The sequence below is a fragment of the Chrysemys picta genome, chromosome 3, assembly GCF_011386835.1.
Source record: "Chrysemys picta bellii isolate R12L10 chromosome 3, ASM1138683v2, whole genome shotgun sequence".
Classification (NCBI taxonomy): domain Eukaryota; kingdom Metazoa; phylum Chordata; order Testudines; family Emydidae; genus Chrysemys; species Chrysemys picta.
This window is the reverse complement of record NC_088793.1, coordinates 157,370,946-157,397,183: the sequence shown is the minus strand read 5'-3', so window position 1 is coordinate 157,397,183 and position 26,238 is coordinate 157,370,946. Positions and strand designations below refer to the sequence as shown.

General features: G+C 41.9%; 1 protein-coding gene across 2 annotated transcripts; it reads right to left on the bottom strand.

Moving 5' to 3' along the window:
- Positions 1–8,813: 8,813 nt before the first annotated feature.
- SDE2 (SDE2 telomere maintenance homolog) lies at positions 8,814–23,882 on the bottom strand. 2 transcript variants are annotated; one of them, XM_042848555.2, is made up of 7 exons: positions 23,743–23,882; positions 21,976–22,093; positions 19,472–19,583; positions 18,703–18,872; positions 16,118–16,229; positions 13,825–14,206; positions 8,814–9,704 (listed from the first exon to the last, which is right to left on the bottom strand). In XM_042848555.2, exons 1-7 carry the CDS (start codon positions 23,848–23,850, stop codon positions 9,489–9,491), a joined length of 1,218 nt encoding a protein of 405 aa, XP_042704489.2. In that variant the 5' UTR covers positions 23,851–23,882; the 3' UTR covers positions 8,814–9,488. The 2 variants fall into 2 exon arrangements, with proteins under 2 accessions (XP_042704489.2, XP_005289631.2); XM_005289574.5 differs by having other exon boundaries at positions 13,825–14,191.
- Positions 23,883–26,238: the final 2,356 nt, after the last annotated feature.

The following is a 26,238-nucleotide window of genomic DNA, read 5'->3' as shown; positions in this document are numbered from 1 at the left end:
CTACACTATTATTTCTAACTTATATTGATAGCTATTTCACTTTTTTCCATTTATTATATAATTTCTGCCTTCACTTCCCCTTGTAACCAGGATGAGCTTTTAACCAAGGTTGTCATCTTTTGGGATCGGGACTTTTTGGCTTTCTAAAACTCTTTTTAAGATCTCCTAATTTTCATTTTACAGTTTTCCCCCCCCCCTATCAATTTTGCTCATAATTTCCCAAAGCTCAGGAAATTTAACTCTTTTGGAACCATATTACTGGTTGTCCTCTGTCTGCCAGTAATGAATGTAATCTGGCCACAATCACTGTGCCCTAGGCAACTGCCAACTTTGAGTCCACTGATCAATTAATGTTTTTTCGATCATAATGAGGTCTCACATAGCTAGTTACCCCACATTGGGTAGAATACCTTTTGTGTTAGAAATTATCTATAATTTCTAGAAACTCCAATGATGCTTTACTACTAGCTACAAGAGCCTTTCAGCATGTCTCAGAGTGACAGTTCCTCATGATTACGCAGTGTTTCTTTCCACACATTACAAGAAGGTGCTTAAGTAGCACATTGCCCTCTGTAGTGCTCAAAGATCAGGCTTCTTCTATGTTTCAAGCCCTTGTGCCGAGCAGAGCAGAGGGAGGGCACTAAGTGTCCACATACATTCATGCCACTTAGGCACCTCCAAAAGAAATCACAGCTGCTCTGTCTAATTTCAGACCAACCATTTTGGACAGTGTGTATGTATCCTGCTTAAAGCTGGAATGATCTGCAAAAGTAAAGCTGCAGGTCTAACCCCTCCAATAGTCAGAGCGATTTTAAAATAATTGATGCCTCCTTATCTTTAGGCTGCATTTACTATGTTAATATGTAAAGTCACTATAATTAATCAGCTAGAATTGAAACCAAAGCTGTAGCATAGCTGCATTAACCAGAGCACTCTAACAACCAGAGCTGCTAAAAACTTGAGGAAACTTTTCTATTTAAAAGTAGAGCGGTGTGAAGAATGGAAATTCCATTTTGCAAAGGATTTTCAGATTTCAAAATTTTGTTTTCATTTTGATTAGGAACAAAATCTAAACTTCAAAATGCCTGATGAAAGAACTCTGAAAAAAGTTTGCTTTGAGTGGATGGTTTTGATTTTGACTTTTAAAAATTTTATTATACATAATAGGGGAAAAAAATTTGAAGTAGTCATTTTGAAAGGAAAAATTGAAACATTTAATTGCTGAAATGTTAAAATGCCACATTTTAACATCGTTGGAACTTTTTTCCTCCTTTTCCCCTCCACGGTGAAATTTTGGCAACACCAACATGATTTTGCAAAGTGATTTGATTTCAATGAAACTGCATTCTCCAACAGTAAAGGGTTCTATCAAAATTTTTTACAATCAACTCTCTTTAAAGGGAGAAGTTGCAAGCAATTTCAGAGTTCTGCTCTGATAGATTTGTTAGTCTCATGGGCTGTAGCCCTGCTCAGAATAAGTAACTAACTTCATATCTAAAACTTTCTTTTCTAGCTTCTATTTACTAGATTTTACATTTAAATTTATTGTTGAATATTAATTCCTATGATTTATTATGTGTAAAGCACCAACAAAGTGCAAGCTGCCTTATGAATATACATGAAAACAGAGATGAGATGGTCTACATGCACAACTTGCACTGGTTTGACTACAATAGGTTTGTAAACTAGTTCTGTTAACCTTGTGTAAACCCACTTACAATTTGTTCATGTAGACAAGGCCTATCTGTTTAACTAAATCAGTTTTAGTTACTTGCACACAGAAGTTGTACCGCTTAAACTATACCAATTGTGACAGACCCAGACCAGTGGGGTACAGGAGTCTGATAGAGGGCAAATATACTGGTCACTGGGTGAATAGTTTTCTGTTCCCTGAGTGACCAGAGCAGGGGCTGCACTAGAGTAATCAGGAACCTGCTAGAACCAGTTAAGGCAGGCAGGCTAATTCGGATACCTGGAGCCAATTAAGAAGCTGCTAGAATCAATTAAGTCAGGCTAATTAGGGCACCTGGGTTTTAAAAAGGAGCTCACACCAGTTTGTGGTGCAAGTGTGAGGCGCTGGGAGCAAGAGGCGCCAGGAGCTGAGAGCGAGAGGGTGTGCTGCTGGAGGACTGAGGAGCACAAGCGTTATCAGACACCAGGAGGAAGGTCCTGTGGTGAGAATAAGGAAGGTGTTTGGAGGAGGCCATGGGGAAGTAGCCCAGGGAGTTGTAACAGGGGCATGACAGCTACAGGAGGCACTATAGACAGCTGCAGTCCACAGGGCCCTGGGCTGGAACCTGGAGTAAAGGACAGGCCTGGGTTCCCCCCAAACCTCCCAATTGACCTGGACTGTGCCTTCTTCCAGAGGGGAAGGTCTCTGGGCTGTTTTCCCCCAACCCACATGGTGAATCTCTGAGGCAAGAAAATCCACCGATAAGCGCAGGACCCACCAAAGATAGAGGAGGAATTTTGTCACAAAATATAGTTTTAAATGGTACAAACTCTCCAGCATGTCTGCAGTTATATCAGTATAAAGGTGCCTTATCCCATATATAAGGCATCTTTATATCTGTTTAACTATCCACACTGGCGGTTGTAATGGAATAGCTATTGCATGGACAATGTAACTAAATCAGTTTCTAAACAAATTTAGTCAAATTGATACAAATTTCTTATGTAGCCAGGCCCTTAAATTCATTTACAACTGGCTTATTACTTAAGGTAAATCTTACAAGCCAATTGTAAACTAAGTGTTCACACAGGGCTTTGCAGCAGTTTAACCAAATCTATTTGAAAGCAGGTTTTAGTTAAAATCAATGCAAGTTTTGGGTGTAGACGAGGCTTAATTTCCCAACCTTGCAATATTAATTTTCAGGATCAGTGCCTATAATTATACCTCTTGTTCAGCTATATGGAGGGAAGAGGAGATCTCATGAAGGTTGAGGAAAATCCTAGAATAGATCCAGTATGAACAATGGCAGTGTAAGCTTTACTTCTCTCTACTACACAAATTGTGCCTCAACCCTACCAGAGGGAATACCTCTGCTGCTGAGAGGGTGGTTTAGGGCTTGCCTACAATCCAGGTGCTATAGCAGCACAGCTATGGCACTGTAGCTATGCTGCTGTAACGCCATAGAGTAGATGCTTCCTACAGTGATGGAAAAGGTTTTTCTGTTGCTGTAGGTAATCCACTTCCCTGAGCAAGGGTAGCTAGGTCAAAGGAAGCATTCTTCCATTGATCTAAATGTATCTGCACTAGGGTTAAGTCTGCATAGCTACAGAGCATGTGAAATTTTCACACCCCTGAGCAATGTCAATCTAAATGTCAAATGTAGACCAGGGCTTGGTCTCCACACTCATTCCTGCTGAAAGTATCCATGAGGGTGCCCCATATCGAGTAGGAACTGAAGTGGACTTCAGACATTACTAGACACTGGGGGATTAGGGAACCATTCAGAGGATGTTAGATTCTCTGTGCCTTGGATGACTTTCAGGACACCTCAGAGCACTTCCCCTTGTCACTATCATTTTCATGTTTATGTAACATTTTTATGTTTAGTCTTTATCACACAATCTTCTGAAGGCTGCCAGCTGGGCATATAACATTCTGGTCTCAGGGCAGAGAATACTCAATGGATTAAACTAAATAGGGACAAGGCACTTTTATTCCAGAGTGAGTGTCTACACATGGTGCTAATCATGAACAACTCCATGTGTAGACCATTCCTTCCAGCAATACAAACAAGTGTTTCCCTTCTGTGGAAAAGGGGAACTCTGATACACCCTTGTCTCTGAGCTCAATGGTGCCAGGATTTCACCATTGATTTCAGGCCCCTAGTAAAACACATGCTTGGAAAACAAGACAAGCTTCCTTGTCTCCAGTGGCTGTTTGCCCTGTCATGGTCCCTACAAGATGTGGTTTTCAAATGGGCTTTTCCCCTCCTCCCCACTTGAGAATGACTAAAAGGTTCTTTATGAGCATAATTTCAAGTCTATCCCTTTTTTGCCACCAAATATCAATTATCCTTTGTAGTCATCTGCTCAATCTGAGTAATTGCTCCTCATGGCAATAATAGCCCTTACACTTTAAAGCAAATGGGATTATACTAGTGCTAATCTGTTCAAAGGCACACCTATTATCTTTAGATTACATACACATGTAAAAAAACCCAGATTTCCATGTGTTATAGTAGATGGGCACTTAAATATTACACCCTACATTTTCAGAAAACTCTATGCGCAAGTCGACTTCCTATAACCCAGCAGTAGCTGTGATGATAGACTCAGACTTTAAGGCCATTGATCCAGCAGGCATAATTAACATTAGTGAAAATGTATGTATATCCTTTTGTACCTTAGGGTGTTTTGAAGCTTAATTAGTGAATGCTTGTAAAGCACTCCAAGATCCTCAGATGAAAGGCCCCCTGTGAATGCTAAGTGTTATTATAGAATACTTCACGCCTCTATAGAGCATTTTTTTTCAATGGCCTTGTGTTTTCAGATGCATTGTAAAGATGGTGACACCAAGGCACAGAGAAATGTAATTACTTGCCTTATACCACTCAAGTTAGTTGCAGAGTTGATCTTCTGATTCCCAGGGCTATGTTTTAACTCCATGAGAACTCTAATACACCCAAACTGACTTTAAGAATATTAGCTCAGGAGTTCTAATGAAAAGTACATGTCACACCTCTAATAGTCCAGCTCTATACTGTTAGGAATAGTTTCCTTTCTATAGAAGAGGGGTGCCCACACCTACAGCCCCCAAGAGCACATCATAAGGCCTGCAGCCTGCTTCAACATTATATACTAACAGCTGATTCATTAGCATTTTAATCATCATGTAAATAGACAATACTGTACCTAGAAACAACCTCTCTCAATGCCTACAAAACAAGCTGAACTTAAAATATAAATAGGTAGAATCTGTTTGGCCCACACAAGGTTGTGCTTCGGTTTATGTGGCCCTCCTGTGTAATAAGGTTGGGCACCACTGCTGTAGAGCATATTTGCCAACAAGCCACTTGTGAATCCTAATGGCCAGACTTTGATTCTAGGTACACTTCCTGGTCCACACTAACCCCCCCACTTCGGACTAAGGTATGCAAATTCAGCTACGTTAATAACATAGCTGAATTCGAAGTACCTTAGTCCGAACTTACCGCGGGTCCAGACGCGGCAGGCAGGCTCCCCCGTCGATGCCGCGTACTTCTCTCGCTGAGCTGGAGTACCGGCATCGACGGCAAGCACTTATGGGATCGATTTCTCGCATCTAGACAAGACATGATAAATCGATCCCAGAAGATAGATCGCTTACATCCGGACCAGGAAGTAAGTATAGACGGACCCTAAGGTAAATCCAGATGGTTCCACTGAATTACTCCTCAGAGTTTCTGATCTCTGCTGTAAATCCAGAGTAACTCCACTGTAAGTTTATGGGCCAGGTTAATATTTATTAACTCAATTTGGTGTCTAATCAATTTTTCATAAAAAAAATTAGCCAGAAAAACAAAACTCTGTCCATGAAAATATAACTTGGACCTACTTCCCCTCTTCAAGCTGCTGTGCAACCCAACAGCCTTCCCTGTGTTATCAGTGACATCTAGTGGAAGAATGATGCTTCTCTGCTCTCCTACTCTGGGAGCAGGGCCATGTGTCCAGTAATATAGTGGTATTAGCAAAACAAGACTACTGAAGGATACAATTCGTACTAAAAACACATCTTCAGCCAAAGCACTGGTGAATGACGGATAAGTTTGTAATCATGGTAGGTAAGGTGGAGAGGAACTAGTAAAAGGTCAGTTTCCACCATAAATTAGTCTAGGGCAGATTTTTCCCCCCCCCACCCCTGAAACAAGAAGCTCACAGCATATAGATTTTCTGTAGAATTAACTCAGGTGGTCAGCATCCAGCTGTGAGCACCTGCATTGGCCTATCTCACGTGCATCCACACTGCTGCTGTACTAACTTGTCTAGGTTCTAGGACTTCTCGTGGCATATCCCACAGTTCTGCAGTAAGCTGTGCGGCTTTAATTCTTTCCCAATGAGTCATGGGAGAACTTGTCTGTCTGGGCACACAAGGAAAAGTGTGAGAAAGCACTGGAGGACTGCCAGCACTAGAACTATGTGAATAACTGGTTTTTCAGTTGTGGGGGGAAAAAAAAATTGTTTAGGTTAACCTTAAACTAAAATTTTTCAAGTCAACCAAAAAGTAGAAAAACTTAAACATTCCCTTTAGATTGATCATTTAGCTTTAAAAAATAAAAACTGAAGGTAACTCCAAAAGTTATTTCAAATAAATTAAAATGATTTATTCTGTAAATGTCAAAGAATTTGATCTCAAAGTGCTTTTCAAATATTAACTAAGCATCACAACAGCCTTAAGATATCTCCTACCCATATTCAATAGATGGATAACTAAGATGCAGAGAGCTTACATAGGGTTACCATACATCTGGATTTTCCTGGACATGTCCAGCTTTTTGGGCCTCAAATCCCTGTCTGGGGGGAAATCCCCAAAAAGCCGAACATGTCCTGGAAAATAGGGAGGGGCTGGTGCCACTGGGTGCCGGGCCAGGCCGAGCCAGGCTGGAGACACCGGAGGGAGCTGCTCAGTTGGGGGGGGCCAGACTGAGCCGTGCCTCCTCCCCCACCCGCCCCAGCTTACCTGCTGTCTGCTTCAGGTTTCCTGCGAATCAAATGTTCACGGGAAGCAGGGGAAGGGGTGGAGTTGGGGCAGGGGCATGGGTGGGGCCGGGGCCCTGTGGAGTGTCCTCTTTTTGGACACTCAAAATATGGTAACCCTAGCTTACACATCTTGGCTAAAACCAGACACAGAAGCAGTGGAAAAGCCCCCCAGAGTTAATTCTTAGGCTTATGCTCTAACTGCTACAGAAATAATTAAACTTACTAGAGCAATATTACTCCTTACAAGAAACCGTGCCTGTCCAATAATCAATGGGGAAGAGCACTCTGTGACTTTCATATTCCTGTGGGAAATACAATATAGGCCACGGTAGTGAGGGGAGCATAAGGCCACAGGCTTACAATAGTTGCAAAGCGGCTGCATGAACATTGTATAACTCTGTGGCTAACTGGGAAAGAGGTAAGGTTATTCCTAGACTAGAAGATTCAGTTGCTGATGACTGAATATTGCGAAGAGGGCAGAAGCTGGAAATGGAATATTGATACACAAACTGTTTATGTTAAAAGCAACGAAGGTGAACTGGTTGCCTGATACCTATTTCATATTAGTTACTGCAATCCTCGACTACACCTTCTTCTGAAGCAAACCCTAGTACAAATAAACTGCTCCTAGTCTCAGGGAAGGAAAGAAGAAATTGCTCTTTCCATTTTTCAAATGTGTCAAATTAAGCAAATCAACTTCTTTGCTTAATTTGAAGATAAATCTAAACCATTTGCACTGGATAAAGATGGGACAGGATGCTAGTGAAAACCTCCACCACCTTAGCACATACCACCTCAGAGCCCCAGCTACACAGGAGCTGCCCTAGGTGAAGAACTCAAATGGTGTCTGCATAAAAGAGACACACACACACACTGTATATACCTAAATGGTCAAGTTTTCACCCTCCAAGTTGCACTACCTAGCTTCAAAACATAGTATGACAACTGCTCTCACTCTACATTCAGTATTCCCTTATTTTATAAGTGACACTTATCTTACACTATCCACCCAATTGCCCCATGTTTCTGTAATTAAAAGCCACGGTTCTGCAAAGAACAGGAAGCACTTAATGAGATTGCCTACTGTGCTAGAAAGATTCACCTTTCTGGGAAAGCATTCATAGCATATCTAAGACAATCATCAACTGGGAAATGCCCATCATAGCAGGACCATACTCAGCTTGGAGACTTCTCCCATGCTGAACTTTTGAAGATCAGGCTGATCTTCAAAGAGCAGTTTCTATCTGTATGCTCTGCCTATCACTCGAGTGTCCATCACGTACAGGGTTTCTTGCTGATACTTTACAATCAGCTCTATATTTTATTTTCTATAGTATTGCCTCTAGCCAATACAACTATATTTTGGATTAAGGAAGTGGCAGCGAATGCAACAGAGCTCCTAAAATGGATTGTAACCTACACATTACTCTGGGAAAGAGGTTACAACAGCCTTGGCAAGTAGTTATGCAAGAAGTGTATTCCTGCAGAGGACAGAAACTTTCATATTCAGGCTGTAAGTGGATTTCTTGCAGGATCACCAGCAGCTGTGATCAAAGTGTAAGTGCTAGAAGTCGAGATTACCTAGTTCTGTATTAGATACCTGCATGCAGTCTTAGTGATTTCATGCAGCAATTCCACAGGTTGACAATCCATTGCATAAAGGATCTTTTCTTTGCTTCTACTGTCTCTTTAAGCCGAAGTGAAATAAAAATGGTGGTGAACATATTTCATAGGCAGCAACAGGCAGAAAGACCACTTGTGGAATCTATCCTACTCTTTTTATACAAACCTCTACTGAAGACAATGGAAGTTGCACCCATGAATCCAAGGCAGCATATGGCCCTTGGCTTTCCACACGTGGCCTCTAACTTTGTAGGACCACTCGTGACAGCCATCTCCACTATTGTGGTATAAAACATGCTTTAGAATGCCTACAATAAGAGTGCTTCATCCAGCTCCCTGGAGAACATACTCTGCTGCTTTTATTAGGAAGATGTCTCATTAAGCTTCAAGCCATTGCTCCACATTGTCTTCCAATTAATTTGCCTCCTTCATGTGTATTACTTACTTCAAAAGTATTTAAGTGATGTCTTCTCCTTTCCCCCATTCAGAGTCTCTTCTACACCTTCATATATAAAGATTCCTTTATTAAACTGCTTTTCATATGAAGAAAACATATTTACACCAATAAGTCATCACATACAAAACAGCAATGTTTTCACTTGTATTAGCCTGTTATACTAACGCTTGACAGCACCACCAAGCCAATTCACAAAGAGTGTATTTATCCATATCTGAAGTCACCCATACAACAGTTTTCCCTTTCCCTCAAGACAGACTTCAGTTGTCAAGGCTGAATCATGTTTTAACTAAATTTTCACTATCTGAAGGGTATAGCTGGGCTAACTGGAGATTAAAGCAGATTAGTAATCCTATATTAACTCAGTTAGTTTGACTTTTACTTAATTGGGTACTGACCGTGTTGAACATCCATTTCTGGAAAGCGCACTCTCTTCTGAGCATCACTTCCTCCTACCTCCCAGGACACTGTGTGTGCTGTTAATTACATGATTTAATGTAGCAGTTTATATTTTTAACTCTCTTTAATACTCAGCACTTACTACTATGCACTTTACTCTGTGTGTTATGGTAACAACTGATGCTTTTATTAAGACCATTAAAAATGGAAATCAGTATCTAAACACATCAAGTGCAAGTGGCAAGTTACAGAGTGATAACAGAACAGAAGCTGTTTTTCTGAAGTGTGCAAATATAAACAGAGATTAACAACAGCATATATTTTATTTCTTTTTCCCTTTAGAGGGCTTTGCAAACAGGACCGGATCTATCTGGTCTTTAGACAGACCTCTCACTGAGAAAAGCCTTGCAGCTCTTTCCTGTAAAGTGCCTCCACATTTCAGACCCAGAGCCATCAGTTCAAACTTCAGCTTCTCTAATCCTAGCTCTTCCATCTCGGCAGCAGAGTTGAATGCCAGCAAATCTATTCGTGTAGGCTCCTGCAGAGAGAACATGCAATTAATTCAATGTTTTAACAGATTAACAATATGCTCTTCTTGATTTATGCTCATTTGGTCTCCAACAAGAATTCATTTTACAGAAGACTACTACTCCAGGCTTATTTGGAAGTCACCCAAACACTTTCAAAGTATGACAATATAATTAAACATCTATGTACAGTAAGTGGGATATTTTCACAATTAAACTTGAATTCCAGTAATCTAAGGCTCCTTTTTGTGATCTACAGATAACTATATTTCTAAGTTATCCCGCCAAAATACCATGGACCAAATTAATGGTCAGAGTTTAACAGTCTGTTTGTAAGAGAGAGGGCTGAACAAACTTGAAATAAAAACAAGTGACCTGTTATCTTCTTGTTCTTCGGAAGAAAGATAAATAATCCCATGAACAGAGAATTTTTAAACACTTAGCAGTTCAACAGCCTTATCCTTCAGTTGCACAGGCCATCCACTACCCAGGACATAAAGCTACAAGCCTTCTGCATTCAGAATATAGCCCAGATGAAATAGTCACCATGAGTAGCAGGAAAGAGGGTGGGACAGCCTACATGTCTATTGCAACCACCCTGAAGTTACAAGAACTGCAGACAAAATATTCTCTTTTTATAAAGGTGTTTAGGGAAGAGGAAAGCTCCAGGAGTGCATCTTATCTTGACGCATAGCATAGCTGACACAAACCATGCCTTAGATGGAGAAAATCGGCATCTTCAGCTTCTAGGAAGATTCAAATCAATGCAATTTATTAGTATCCGCTGAACTGAATATGGAATGTGGGACAACTCTTACACCACTTACTAACAAGCATAGTGCTGTCTATGAAGTATCATGCTGGAGTTAACAAAAGGGACTTAATAATAAACAGTCCCAGTGACTGAAATGAGACCACTCATTTGTCAGCCCAATACCCAGCAGTAAGTGTTTACTTAAGAACAGGGTCCAATTCTGTACAGTATCGCACACTGCCAAGCTGCACATACAAAAAACAAAAATATCACCTGGCTGTGTCTTAGCACCGAGTGGAGTTGTTATGAGGTCTTATTACTATAGTCACTACTTTTACAAAATGCAACAGGCACCATCATAATATTTGCCAACTGCAAGAAGAATTTACCATGCCATTGGTGAAGTTTCCTGTTCTCAGAGGAGGGAACGCTGCAAATAATGAGGGAAAGATAAAACACTGCAAATGTGTTGCAAATATCCAGTTTAAGATGGTTCCTACTGTGCACTCAAGTGTATACTACAAAGTTTCAGTTAACTGAACTACACCTGTTAAAAACTGAAGTACATTTTGTGGTGGGTTTTCCCTCATTCAATTATGTTTGTTCACTTACTTGCCAACTGTCAAGATTCAACTTTTTGGAATGAATGTGTCCAAACATATTACTATGACTAATAAAGACTCTGCAGGAATCAAAGGCTGAAAATCGAGATTTCATTGGCTAGAAAGCTAATCCAGGCCTCTCACGTAGCTGACAAAAATTCAACAAAGTAATATACCATGTCAGTGATGTGACTGAATGAGCTTTCATAAGACTCTGAACTGCACATCTATTAAGGAAATATGAGTAAGCAGGTTACTCCACTGTTGAGATAATGGATTCATTATTTCCTTTAAATCTGCTCTTCCACCAAGATTTGTAAACAACTGTGGCACATCACATCCTTGCTCCCACCTCCCAGGAGCTGCTATTGTCTAAGGGCTTGTCTATATTTACGCGCTGGTTCGGCGGCAGGCAATCGAACTTCTGGGTTCGATTTATCGCGTCTTGTCTGGATGCGATAAATCGAACCCAGAAGTGCTTGCTGTCGACTCCGGTAATCCTGCTCGGCAAGAGGAGTACGCGGAGTCGACGGGGGAGCCTGCCTGCCGCGTCTGGACCACGGTAAGTTCGAACTAAGGTATGTTGACTTCAGCTACGTTATTCACGTAGCTGAAGTTGCGTACCTTAGTTCGAATGGGGGGGGGTGGGGGTTAGTGTTGACTAGGCTTAAGAGACATACTGGAACCAAATCTTATTGCCTGAATGAGAGCTGCAGTCTCAGCCACATCTAAGGTGGTTTGTCCAAGCGCCACACTGAAGTGTTTATATAAGAGAAAACCAAGATAGATGAACTAGTCAATTGGCTTTTGTCTGCTCCAAATAAGACCCAAGTGACTAACTTCTAACTTAGGTGACCTTCAAGGATGAATATTAAGGTGAACCTACACTTACAGGTGATGTGACCAAACCTGATACAGTGAGCTGGAAAATCTTTCATCCTACAAAGTAGATAATATTTTCCCAGAGGAAGAACTTTTCACACAAAGGGGATGATCTCTGACTACGCTTATGGGAGAGAAGGGAAGACACTCACAAGGAGTGCCTAACCCCTTCAGGACAGAGAGAACAGATATCTGAGACAGGGAGAGCCCTAAAGATGCTAGGACTTGGCTATCTCAGAGATTAACATTCCCCCATGACCTATCACTCCAGTTACAATCTGCGGCATTACTGCTTTGGTTCCAGTGCGGAACTCATGTGATAGGTGTCAGTGGAGGACCCTCTCTGGGGTTAGTTTCCATTAGAGCTAGTACATGGCTACATTTAGTCCATAGTGCAGGATGCATCTTTCATTGATCTTCCTCCTGTCCTAACCAGTGGGATTTTTCAATTGAGTGAAGGTGATGGCTTCAGGGGAATATTGTATTTAAGATAATTAAGTGGCCTCAAGACACTAGTATAATGATCACTTTACATCACCTCACCAACAGATATATGGACCACATGATACTGAGGCAATATAGCCACTTAGGGAGCATTCTAGTTACCATCCCCTGCAGGAGCCCAGGTGCACTAGTAGGTTTTTTATGAATACTTCTACTGAATGAATAGTCATACAAAAGGCAAACCAAAGCCCACTATACACATCCATACTCAGATGTTTAGAGGCAAACCCCTTCTGACAGATAAGTGTATTCTAAACAAACATAATAGCAGTTAACAGGATTTTTGTTTGATATATTCTGGATCTCTTCTAGATCTATTTACAATAGCAACAGAGATGCATTGTTCAGTTTGTGTTTATTGTGCTTCCCTGATGACAGTCCAGTGTAGTCACTCCTCAATTAAAAGAGCCCAGGCTACTTATATGTGGAGTAGTTTAGAGAAGAAAAAGTTTCTTTTCTAAATATCCTACATTTCCCAAGAGCCAAGGAACACATTCCAGTAAGCCAAAAAACTGATTTGACAATTTATCATATTGGAATTCTTGCCTCAAGAATTCTGGTCTCTTTGATCCTTGCCTCTGATTGCAGAACAAGACTCTTGCATACAGATTATAAGAGGATCTAGCACAGGGATCTCAAAATCAAATCACCACGAGGGCCACATGAGGACTAGTACATTGGCCCAAGGGCCACATCATATAAAGGTACAAAAGCCACTTCCCCCGCCCCCACTCCACCCCTTCCATGAGGCCCCACCCCTGCCCTGCCCCTTCCAACCCCTTCCCCCAAGTCCCCACCCCAACTCCTGCCCCTGCCCTGCCTCCTCCCCTGAGCGTGCAGCTCCCTGCTCCTCCTCCTCCCCCTCCAGGAAAGCACTAAGTGCCGCCAAACAGCTGTTTGGCAGCGGGAAGCGCCTGGAAGTAGGCAGAGGAGCAGAGAAGTGGCGCGCTGGAGGGGAAGGGGGGGCGGTGGGTGAGGGGAGCTTGGAAGCCGCAGGAAATAACTCCGGGGGTAGGAGGGGCGCACAGGGAGCTTGGCGAGCCGCAGTAAATAACTCCACGGGCTGCGTGTTTGAGACCCCTGATCTAGCATATCTAACCCAATTTGTTTTAAAGTAGTATATGCAGTGATTTGGGAATTGTTTTGAGCTGCTATAAGGACCTATTGAGAGCCCAGAGTGAGCATTCTTTAGAAATACGAATTATCATGAGAACCATCAAGGCAAGTTAATTTTTAGACCCAACTACTTTGGCCAGGTCCCTTTATGTCTGTTAGGTAGGTCATTCACTAACTGGATGATAGAAAAAGTGGTTCAAAGATACATGATGGGCAGAGAGGAAAAAGCAGCAAGAGGTCCATCTCTAGATATTCAAATTTAGTACTGCTTACTGTGCTCTGCAACTGGTTTGTTTCCTGCTGAGTAGCTGAAACAGTTTCTTGCTCCCCATCCTTCAGGGTCTTCGCTGCTTCATTTTTTTCATCAGCTGCTGGAGTTTCAGTCTGACCACCTGCAGGCACCTCCTCTGGTAGATCTTTTCCAAGATCTTCAGGTTGTTCCTGCGATTTCTCAGTAGCATTGGAGGCTGAACTGCATCCGATGGAATCTTCTGAGCTACTGGGCCACTCACTTGCGAGTTCAGTCTTTTCAACATGGCTGACAGTTGATTGCCAACTACCTTCTGCCATGCTAGGAGAATCATCTTCACTATCACCATCACTGGAGCTCTCAGGATCCGCCAGTCCTTCCACACCCATCCTGTCACAAACAACACTAGTTAAAAAATTTAAATTAAAAGAGTCACTTTCCCCTTCACGTGCACTAAAGAGCTCACTGTACTAGCAGGGACGGCTCCAGGCACCAGCGCACCAAGCGTGTGCCTGGGGCGACAAGCCGTGGGGGGGCGGCCTGCCGGTCACTGTGAGGGCGGCAGTCAGGCTGCCTTCGGTGGCATGCCTGTGGGAGGTCCGCCGGTCCCGTGGCTTCAGTGGCAATTCGGCAGTGGGTACGCCAAAGGCACGGGACCGGCAGACCTCCCGCAGGCATGCGGCCGAATCCGCATTTCCAGCGGACCTCCCACAGGCATGCCGCCAAAGCCTGCCTCACTGCTGTGCTTGGGGCGGCAAAATACATAGAGCCGCCCCTGTGTACTAGCCTAGCAAAGGAGGACTAGACTAGATTGTCTCCAGCCAATTTAATTCCTGCACTCAAAAGGGTAGAAGTCACTGTTACTGTACATAACTCCAAGCACTCCCTCAGGCGCCAGATATACTTTCTGAAGCACTCCTAGTAAAGAATGAGCCAAATCTACTACTGCCACATGGCAGACCTTTAGCCACACGAGCATCTTTACTATGCCTAACCATTCTAGTTCATCATTTTAAATAATGGAATTCAAAAACTCATTTTGTTAAAAGAACAGAACAATTTATGATTCTCCCACTGTTTTCTCTATGAAAGATGAACAAACTGGAGTGTGAGAAGATTAGAGGGGTCAAAAAAGTCTTCAAGTTACATAAGGTAGGAAAGGTTGAGTCTAGTTTAATTATCCAGATGAATACTGATGAGGGAAGGGCAGCAGAAGGCATGAGGGCATGAAGTAGTACGGTAACTCCTCGCTTAACATTGTAGTTATGTTTCTGAAAAACGCAACTTTAAGCAAAATCATGTTAAGCGAATCCAATTTCCCCATAAGAATTAATGTAAACGGGGGGGATGGGAGGGGTGTGTGGCTTAGGTTCCACAGACAAAAGACATACATATACAGTACAAGTTTTAAATAATTTTAAACAAACAATGTAATACTGTACTAAGCAATGATGATTGTGAAGCTTGGTTGAGGTGGTGGAGTCAGAGGGTGAATCGTCTGGCTGCTCCTTTTGCTGTTCTTTCCAAAGTGCCGGGGGTGCTCAACCCCAGGCCTGCCCCCACTCCACCCCTTGCCCCAAAGCCCCTACCCCGCCTATTCCCATCCTCACTCTATACCTGCCCCGCCTCTTCCTGCCCCTGCTCCATCCCCTCCCTACCCCGAGCATGCCGTGTCCTCGCTCCTCCCTCGTCCCCCCAGCCTCCTGAATGCCGTGAAAAAGCTGATTGCTGCAGGCGGGAGGGGGGAGGCTGCGTGCCGCATCTTCGCTCCTTCCCGCTCTCCCCCAGAGGCTCCTGAACGCCAGGAAACAGCTGATTGCTGCAGGCAGCAGGCGCGGGGAGGAAGGGGGAGTTGCTGATCCGCGGGGCCAACAGCAGTTGGGAGGTACTGGGTGGTGTTGAAGGGGAGCTGATGGGGGGGGGGGGGCGGCTGCCAGCCCATCCTGGTTCCAAGTCCCCAGGGCTAAACAACGTTATAAGCAAACATAGCGCAACTTTAAATGAGTATGTTCTCTAATAGATCATCGACGAAACAATGTTAACCGGGACGATGCGAAGTGAGGCGCAACTGTGTGAGGGAAAGACGAGAGGGGTCAAAGCTCCTTCAGATTAGATTTCCTTGGTGCCTGTAGAATGGCGGTAGCACTGTTCTGGGGAGTGCTCAGCTGTCTGACTTTTACTGGTGATTAGTTAAAATAGTATTTTAATTTTATTTTTAAATCTGTACCAGTGGTACAAAAAGTGATCATTTCCCCTTGGTAATTATCTATTGCTTTTCTTATTCTTTACAAAGTTTGTTCAAGCCATAACACTTACCAAAAACATTGTCTTTTCCCAAATTTTGCTCCACTCTTTTCAGACTCGTTTGGGCGCTTCCGACAATCACTGGTTTCTGGAGACACCATCTTACTGGAAGAGGCCTGCATTCCTTCAAAGCAAAGTTAAAAGTTTAGTACCTTTGCAGATTTATTCTACTCTATTAGGTTATTATGTGATTACCAAGTCCATATAAGAAGATTTTAAAGCTCCAAATAGCTGCTCAAGGAGAACTCTATGCTTCTAGTTACTTTCCATAAATATGTGAGAGGTCTTTCTTTAGTATTCGTGGAAGGTGCTGGATTGAGAGCCCTGGAGAATTAAGTCTTCCACATAAACTCAGAACAGGCATAAGTGTGGGCAGCAGCAGCAAAAGCTTCCCCACAGGAGTAGAGAGTCAACCCTGTACTGGAGAGAGCCCTTCTGAGGTGAAAAGGTATCTTGTGCCCCTGCTGAACCTCCCAACAGAGTAACAATCAGTGGCTAAACAAAGTAACTGTAAAAGACACTTGTGTAATCCAGATATTTTAATTATATTCAATTTCTAAACTCTCCATAAAATGTGTTAATTATGATCTTTTGACTACAAAAAAGTTTACATAGGAGCTTAGCAGTAAGAATCATATCAGCATCTTCAGAGAGTTCTTGATGGCACTGCTGCTAACCTGGGACTCATGTAGCCTACCTGTAGATTACATTGGTGTAAAATGATATATCATTTGTATCTGTGTTGCAACTTTTGTGTAATATTCCAATTAATTTTATTCAAAGGAGGAAAACCTAATTCCATTGGTTTTCATTAGAAGTAGGGCTGTCGATTAATCGCAGTTAACTCACGTGATTAACTCAAAAAAATTAATTGTGATTAAAATTGCACTATTAAACTATAGAATACCAATTGAAATTTATTAAATATTTTTGGATGTTTCTATACATTTTCAAATATATCTATTTCAATAATACAGAATACAAAACATACAGTGCTCACTTTATATTATTTTTTATAATATTTGCTCTGTAAAAATGATAAAAAAATATTTTTCAATTCACCTCATACAAGTACTGTAGTGCAATCTCTTTATCGTGGAAGTGCAACTTACAAATGTAGGTTTTTTGGTTACATAACTGCACTCAAACACAACACAATGTAAAACGTTAGAGCCTACAAGTCCACTCAGTCCTACTTCTTTTCAGCCAATCATTAAGAGAAACAAGTTTGTTTACATTTATGGGAGAGAATGCTGCCCACTTCTTAATTACAATGTCACCTGAAAGTGAGAACAGGCGTTCACATGGCACTTTTGAAACTGGCGTTGCAAGATATTTATGTGCCAGATGCACTAAAGATTCATATGCCTCTTCATGCTTCAGCCATCGTTCCAGAGGACATGCTGATCAAGCTTGTTAAAAAAATAATGCGTTAATTAAATTTGTGACAACTCCTTGGGGGAGAATTGTATGTCTCCTGCTCTGTTCTACCCTCATTCTGCCATATATTTCATATTATAGCAGTCTTGGATGATGACCCACACATGTTCGTTTTAAGAACACTAACTGCAAATTTGACAATTTGACAAAATGCAAAGAAGATACCAATTGGAAATTTCTAAAGATAGCTACAGCACTCGATCCAAGATTTAAGAATCTGAAGCGTCTTCCAAAATCTGTGAGGGACGGGGTGTGGAGCATGCTTTCAGAAGTCTTAAAAGATCAACACTCTGATGCGGAAACTACAGAACCCAAACCATCAAAAAAGAAAATCAACCTTCTGCTGGTAGCATCTGACTCAGATGATGAAAATGAACAAGCGTCGGTCCGCTCTGCTTTGGATTGTTATCGAGCAGAACCAGTCATCGGCATGGACGCATGTCCACTGGAATGGTGGTTGAAGCAACAAGGGACATATGGATCTTTAGCGCATCTGGCACGTAAATATCTTGTGATGTCGGCTACAACAATGACATGCAAAAACCTGTTCTCACTTTCTGGTGACATTGTAAACAAGAAGCAGGCAGCATTACTTTCTGCAAATGTAAACAAACTTGTTTGTCTGAGCGATTGGCTGAACAAGAAGTAGGACTGATTGGACATGTAGGCTCTAAAGTTTTACTTTTTTTTTTTAACATAATTCTACATTTGTAAGTTCAACTTTCACAATAAAGAGATTGCGCTACAGTACTTGTATTAGGTAAAAAATACTATTTCTTTTGTTTTTTACATTGCAAAAATTTGTAATAAAAATAAACAAAGACAGCGCTGTACACTTTCTATTCTGTGTTGTAACTGAAATCAATATTTAAAAATGTAGAAAACATCCAAAAATATTTAAATAAATGATATTCTATTATTGTTTTAATCGTGCGATTAATATTTTTAATCACTTCACAGGCCTAATTAGAAGTCAAATTTGTTCTATTTCACCCAGATGAAATAGTGAGATGTAGCCCACAATATTTAAGGTCAGTAACAATTTCTCAAATAGTGTTAGTAAAATATGGCTGTTTGAATTAAGATATGATTGAAAACAGCCCTATGTTGACTGATAGCGGTTATTTTAAGGAGTCATTCCAAGTGCTCAGTAGTACCTTTAAGGACTGAATCCTCTAGCCGCTCAGCCATCTCATGACACTGTTGCTGGTAGTCTGGATTAGTGAAAAAGTGCTTTGGTTCTGCAAGTTTACGCTGCAGCCTTTCCAGGCGTCTTTGTTCTTTTTCTGCTTCTCGCTCTGCTTGCTGCTTCACCCACTCGGCCATTCTGCAGAGAAAAAAAGGTCCAGGAAATAGGAACCATTTGGTCATTTTAATCTAACAATGATTATTGCTCTGCAGTTACAGAACACTTTCACCCACTGATGGGGACAGAAAAAGGAAGAGGACAGGAACTAAGTGAGTTAGTCATAAAAAAAGATGCACCCTGCAGCAACTGAAGGAAATTTCACTACAGGAGGGAGAAATGTTTATTTATGCAAGATAGACTATTGATGGGCTCCATAGCTCCCTGGCCTGCAGCTACAGGGTAGTGTGCTTTGAGGATTCTATATTTTTTCTTTTGCGTGAGAACATACTTCTACCCCCTGAGAAACACTTTCAAGAGGTGCAGACAAGCATGTCACAAACAGGTTGCAGTATGGTCACCTTTAATTTACACTAGCTATATACTCTTCAAGCAGACAGTTGACTCCTCCTGGCTTCTATCCATATTGTACTAAGGGTTTCAACGAGCTAAAAGCTCCTTCTAATATCCATAAAGTTTCATTATTCTGACTATAACAGCCTCTCGTTTGACCTCTTCTAACAATGAAAGATAGGTCATTGTATTTTATAATGATATTTCTGAGAAAGTAAATGCCTCACGCTTTTTCGTGGTTAACGTCGCGTAGTCTCCTTCCACTAAGATCTCGGCAAGCCTCTCGATTCGTTGTCTTTTCAATTTGAGCACCAAGTGCTCGGAGCATAGATCCAAAACCTGAAAGTTACCAGAAGTCAGCTACAAAGCTGTGATAGAGAGATCTACAGGATCAGGACCATTACAGTTTTTAAAAATAGCTATTCCCCTTCCTCCCCACACCCCAGTAATAAAGATCAAGGTAATGAGACATAATATACCAGAGAAAAAAATCTTGTTAGTCCCACCATTGGTGAAGAAAGAGATACTGAAAGTTTAGTGACTTGCTTTCTCTCAGAATAACTGAGGCCAAAGATGAGCTGTAAATATTTAACGGATACAATGTGATAAATTATATTATTGAGCTGAATGTCTCAAACATCAAGTCAAAGAGAGGCATTCCAGGTATAACTAAGTTTAAACTATCTTTTAATTTTAGCTCTCCTCAAGTCATGCCAACTGGATTCCTGAGCTACTGATATCCCTAGAATATGTATTCCTGATACTACAGGCTACTGGAGTCCTCTAGCACATTGGTTCTCAATCTTTTCCATATCACGAATACTTGAGCCTCCCCTCCCCTCTATCCAGGATCTCCCAATGGGACCATTATCATGACCCCCATATACTGAGGACACCTGCACAGGGGCTGGGAAATGATTTTTGTAGACTATTGCCTGGATTTTGCAGAGTGCCAACAAAAAATAATTGCCCAAGAGAGGTAGTCACATAAAGCAATGTGGTCTGGTGGAGACCCAGTAATGTTAGAGTTCTACTTACACCTCTGCCACTGACTTGCTCTTGTCATGTCACTTAACTTCTGTCTCAATCCCACCCCCTCACCAGTTACGGATAATACTTACCTAACTACCGTGAAGAAACACAGTGAGGATTAATGTCAGTGCAGAGCTTTAAAGTACTACGTAAGTGCCATTTATTACACTATTCTTTAACTATAAGTTGAACAAAACTGTACTAGAATCCTTGAAGATCCTTTAAAGTAGCCTTGAAAAAAATGCCATGGAAATTTACCAGGCCAGGCATCTACCCATACAATAAGAGAGTCACCTATTCACTCCCCTATTAAAACAAACTATTGCCATAGGTAAATAGAATTTTGCAAAGCTGATTCCAAGCAGACACTTGTGAGGAAGTTGCTTATTACAGGTTTCGTTGGATTTTATATTCTTAAAAAAAAAAAAAAGCTATTTTCTAAACCTAGGCCCAATTCTGCTCCTATTTGAAGTCAATGGCTCCCAAGCCCTATCATAAACTTTTCAGTTTCTCTGTGACTGTCTGATTTTGAGCCCAAAGGGACCATTAAGCAGGTCTTCAGAGGCTGAGTGCCTTGTTTTACCCCACATTTTCATTTTAAAACTCAAACAACAGAAGTACTTGACAAGGCCAACGGTATGATTTTGAAAAATACTATTTAGTTGACTAGGCCCAGCAGGGCTCCAATGGCAACTGTGACATCACAGAATGATGCATGCTGGATTGTCACAGTAGAGTAGATGCTGGCAGGCATGACAGTGGGTATTTGGAAGTTATAAACAGATACCAGCAGCCAGTCACAGAAGCACTATTTACTTTCATTCTGCCTAATTCTATAAACAAGGTGTAGCAAGCTGGACTGGAATTCTAAAGGAAGCCCCCTTGATTTCTGTGGCCTGCAGATAGGAAATGCTGGGGAACTTTACTGAACCTTTTACAATGAATGCATTTATCTATCAAATATGAAAATATAATTAGTCCAGTAACCTGCTTAACTTTGTTATTAAATTCAGTTTTATAATGCGCCTACATTTCAGTGTTTCAGAGCGGTGCATATCTTTGTAGTGATGATACAGAATATATTTAATGCAGTTATTGAGAGGGAAATGGGTTGTTCGGGCAGCTGAGTCTTTTGAAACTTAACTGGGTGGGAGGCAATTTGAGTTTGTGCGATAAACACATTATAGTTGAATCTTTCACTGATAATTACTTTAACAGAAACAGTTTATTTTGACATTTAAATGGTCAAGTTTAGGTTTCACAGGTACAATTTCAGATTGTTTGCACTGCAGACCCAGGAAACGAACACTGCATCAGTTACACTCACTTCACATTTTTATGTTCATAAAGGTTAGAATTTTTTTTTAAATGAAAGCTTGAATTCTGGAGCAGGACTGCAGGGCAAGTAGTAGATTCTGTGATGAGCTTTATGGCCATGAAATCTTAGAATGAAGGAGTTCTGGCTTTCAAGGATTTTTCTGACTCACAAGTTTATTGTAGACTAAAATAAGCTAAGAACCTCCATAGGTCAGGGTTTAGGGTGAACTTTTCAAAAACATCAAAGTGACTGAGGAGCCTAACTCCTGTTGATTTTCATTGAAATTTAGTTTCTGAAAATCCCTTAGCTTTTGAAATTTTACCCCTAGATTCCTAATACATTAAAAATTTGACAGTCCCCCATCCAGCATCAGCAACTAACCTCCTTTTCCACCACAAAGTCTTGGCTCCAGACTATAAACAACCCCATCCTGTAGCAAGTCTTCAGTATTAACCAGACGTCCATTACATTTCACATAGAAACTGTCCTCAGGAATGCCCTAGAAACAAAAACATTGTCTATAAAAACGGATTTTAATCAGTCTGAGTAATCCATTTTAAAACAATAAAAGGAGAATAGACTTTTTACCTCCTTTTTAATAAGAAATTAAAAACAAAGAAGAAGCTTTCTAAGACTCCCAATCATTCACTGAATATGTATAATCTTAAAAATTACAAATACATTTTTAAATCAAGTTATGGGTAACTCACTTGATGAACTGGAATTAAAGTACAAAGTGCAAGTTATTAGTGAAGGTTATTGTTTTGTACATATTCAATTCAAGTTATTAGTGAAGGTTAAAGGTGCTTATAGAGTAGTTTACATTCACCTACAAATGGATTCTACTGTTAAAATGCACTTTATATCACTTACTAGAGGTGCTTAAGCTTTGTATTAGCCAAAAAATAAAATAAGCACCTCCTCTTCCTCCACTCATCTAGGGCAATTAGAGGAAAGAAAGAAGATACCCACAACCCCAGGATGTCGAAGTTTGTCTAGTGCAGTGTTAACTCCTCCAGTAATAGTAGGAAGAAAAGATCAGAGATTCCTGGCTCCCTGTATGGCAAGTGGGCAGAGCATGTCTGATGCAGTTGGCCAGAAAGAGTGAAAGATTTCACTGCTGTCACCTGCAGATGTTGGGAGTGCGAGCCTGGCTGTTCTCCCTAAGGCTGTGAAGGTGGAAGAGGATACAAAACTGGATTTTTTTAAGAAGGTAGCCTTTGGCTATAGCAGACCATCATTTGTAATTGAGAGAAATAATGTTCTTATGTTTATGACACCAGATGTGAACTCAGGAAATCTGGGCTCAGTTCTTTACTCTGCCACAGATTTCCTGTGTGACTTTAAGCACATTACATAATATCTCTTGTGTCTCAGTTCCTCATCTTTCCCTCATCTCTCTTGCTATTTAGATTGCATGCTCTTAAGAGAAAGAAGATTGCTCTTATTATGCATTTGTACAATATCTGGCACAAAGGGGCATCAATCTCAGCTGGGGCCTCTAAATGCTACTGCATTTATTGTTTTGTACATATTAACAAGTTATTGTTTTGTACATATTAAGAAAAACATAATAATCAACAGGACCCTACTAGATTTTTTAAAGAATCAGGTAATTTATTTGCTAAGACCCCAAACCAGGGTCTCCTCTATTATAGTTTAAGTGTCAGTGAGATCCTGAAACAGCCCAAGAAGCTGCAAGTATGGGGACTATTGATATTTCAGTGACCGCCTCAATTACTGAAGATTTAGAGGGGGAGGGACAGGTCTTCAAGCTCACGTCTTTGCTGGTAAAGAGATTTTCTAGTTTGTCAAACAAAAGCAAACTCTCCAGTAGCAGGACACTAGAACCTAGTCCCCACAGACACACACGGGCAGGTTTTGTAGCGAAGAGAAAGATCCATGAGCAGGCCCAAGACACGGGCAGGGACAGCGCCCAGGTTCTGAGGACAACAGTCCTTAGGGACCAACTCAACATCACCTTCCTCCGCGCCCCCTCCCGCGGGGCAGCCCCTGCCTGCCCCCAAAGCGCCGGGGGGACTCCCCCAGCTGCCTCCCCACCCCCAGTGGGCGGGTGGCACCTGGCCCCCAGAGCAGGGACACCCCCAATAGGGGCAGGGCCGCCCCCAGCTCCCCTCCCGCTCCTACCTGTGCCCGGCAGCGAATGCGGAGCCAGTCCCGCACCGACCCGCCCCCGGGGGGCAGCGGCACTAGCTGCGCTCGAGAAGCGTCCGGGTCCCGCACCAGCAGCGCCATCTTCCCCCGCTCAGCAGCTCCGGCCTAGCCGAGACAGGAAGCGCCGCAGGGCAGGCAGCGGGCACAGCGCACGCTGATGACGCAGGAAGCCAACCCGGAAGCTGGGCACCCGTCACGTGGCTGGAAGGGGCGCTGCTCGTGGGTCGCAGCGGGAGGGGCAGGTCTGGAGAAGACCGATAAAGAAGGGCGGGTCCGCCGGGGCGGAGCTGTGGGGTAGCCACAAGAGGCCGCCCGCGGGTCGCGTCCTCCTGGGCCCGGGCAGCAGAGAAGGGTACAGCAGCTGCTGCTTTTGCTTTGCTCCCTCTGCAGCCTTTGCGCCCTCGGAGCTACAAGGCAGCCGCCTGTGTCGGACTGAAATCTTCCACCCAGTCGGTATTGGTGAACCGGGAGCTTTTTCTTCTTGCGGCTGATGTAGTGTTGAGGCCCCACGGGATATTTACCTACAAAGCGATCGGTACACCAGCAGAAATTCAGTGCAACCGTCACACGATCTGTAATCTCCAGTGTGTCCTTGCTTTACTATCTAGGTGCTTAGGCCAACTTTTTCAGGCTTTGAATCCTAAAATTAGGCATTGAAACTAAAAATTTGCAACATAAATACCTGCTTAAAACTCCCAGTGACTATTGTAGGCACCTAAATATGGATTTAGGAGGAGACTTTCAAAAGACTCTCCAGGGTTAAGGAGCAAAAATGCCAATGGGATTTGTGCTCCTAGGTCCCTCAAGTGTTTTTGAAAATGTCCCCTTTAATTATTTGAGTTTAGGCACACACAGTTGAAAATTTTGGCCTATTTACACCAAAACAAAGATATATGTGGGTAACAGAGAATACAGTGCATTTTCCAGGCAGTGTTCCTGGAAACTTCACTTTTTAAAACCAGTGCAAGTTTTATTAGGGCCCTGGTATTTGGGAGATAGATACTATTTTTATTTGTGTATTGCAGAAGCAACCCCCAATATGTAAGTTATTATTCAAACCTTTTTATGAGACAGTTCCTTCCCTAAAGAGCCCACAATCAAAAAAATCAACACCTAGCACGGCAGCTCTCTCTTAACTGCTTCTACATGAGGAAAATTAGGCCACATAATTCTCCACCAGTGTAAACTCCATTAGTTGTAGTCATGGTGAAGACTGGAGTGAAGAAAGGACTCTGCTGCCAACTCTCATCTTCCTCGTGAGTCTTGCAATATTGAGTATTGTACTTGAAGTCTCAGATTCTAGAATTGTGATTGTGTAAGATTCTCAGCTTTCACAAAAAAAGGAAGTTTCTACTACACCTTATGGTTGAAGAGAGTTTAAAAACACATACACTAAAGGGTCAACAATCAAAAAGCAAATAAAAAGAACCCCCCAAATCATTACTTTTTAAAATCCCATGGGTTTTTTTGCACTTGATTCACAATTTTTGAACACTTGAAATTGGCAATACCAAGGCATTTTTAACCACCATGTTGGTAGTGGCAAAAATGTCCACCTCTTGGATTGGTGAAGAATTGCAGATCCCAATATTCTTTGTGTAGTGCAGGAATTTATACTTGGTGTGAGATCATGTTAACCATGAAAACATGTTAAATGTAGCTTCCTGGGGTGGTAAGCCTAACCCCATCAGACAAGGTGCCAGAGCATAATTTGTAGAATGGTTTGGAGTATGCTGGCTAGAGAAACTACTTAAGGTGTTACCTTCTAACACCTTTCTTGCACAAACAATATTAAAAATGGTTTAACATGGTTTCTTTAAGCACCAGTTCAGTTCCTTTGGAGGTAGCAATGGTAGTAGAGCTACTGAGAGCTAGCTGCTGACATTTTTACCTCGGTCATCCAATCCTGCTCAAAGCAGGCCTAGATCATAAGGTAATTAAAATGCCACTGGCTAGTCCACGATGCAATGGTGGCCAGTCCACACTAGTAGTCCCACTGTTGTTGTGTCACTGGTGGGGGTTTGCACTGGCGGTAGGGCAGTGGTTCGAACCTCAATATTGAAAGGCACTCAGATACTGTAGTGATGGGAGCAATAAGAACCTATATGGAACAGAATAGGGGGAAATTTAGCAAGGAAGCTCACTGTAGTCAAAGATTAATGGAATACTGAAGTTCCCTTGTAAGCATAACTTGGCAAAGTATCAAACCACATTTCCAGCATTCTCGGAATGTCCCAACTGTGATGTTTAAAGGACCAGTCTCACACTTCATTCTGATTGTAACTTCAGTGGGTGCTCCAGGAATTCATGAGTGAGCCAGAAGTCAGGCTTCTATCACTGTTTTTGTGATTTAAAGTTTACACATTTGCTTTATTAATTGGACACAACACTCCAGATTAATGGCTGGCGGGCTTCAAGGAGATACTTTATTCTTTTCAGTAAGTGATCTGCATTTAAAAACAATTGTAA

Bases quoted from the DNA above. Each gene is read 5' to 3' on its own strand.
- SDE2 (XM_042848555.2), bottom strand. From the start codon at position 23,850: ATGGCGCTGCTGGTGCGGGACCCGGACGCTTCTCGAGCGCAGCTAGTG. The intron at 22,094-23,742 runs GTAGGAGCGGGA...TTTTGTTTCTAG, and splicing joins GCATTCGCTGCCGGGCACAG to GGCATTCCTGAGGACAGTTT. The intron at 19,584-21,975 runs GTTAGTTGCTGA...GGTAACTTTCAG, and splicing joins ACTTTGTGGTGGAAAAGGAG to GTTTTGGATCTATGCTCCGA.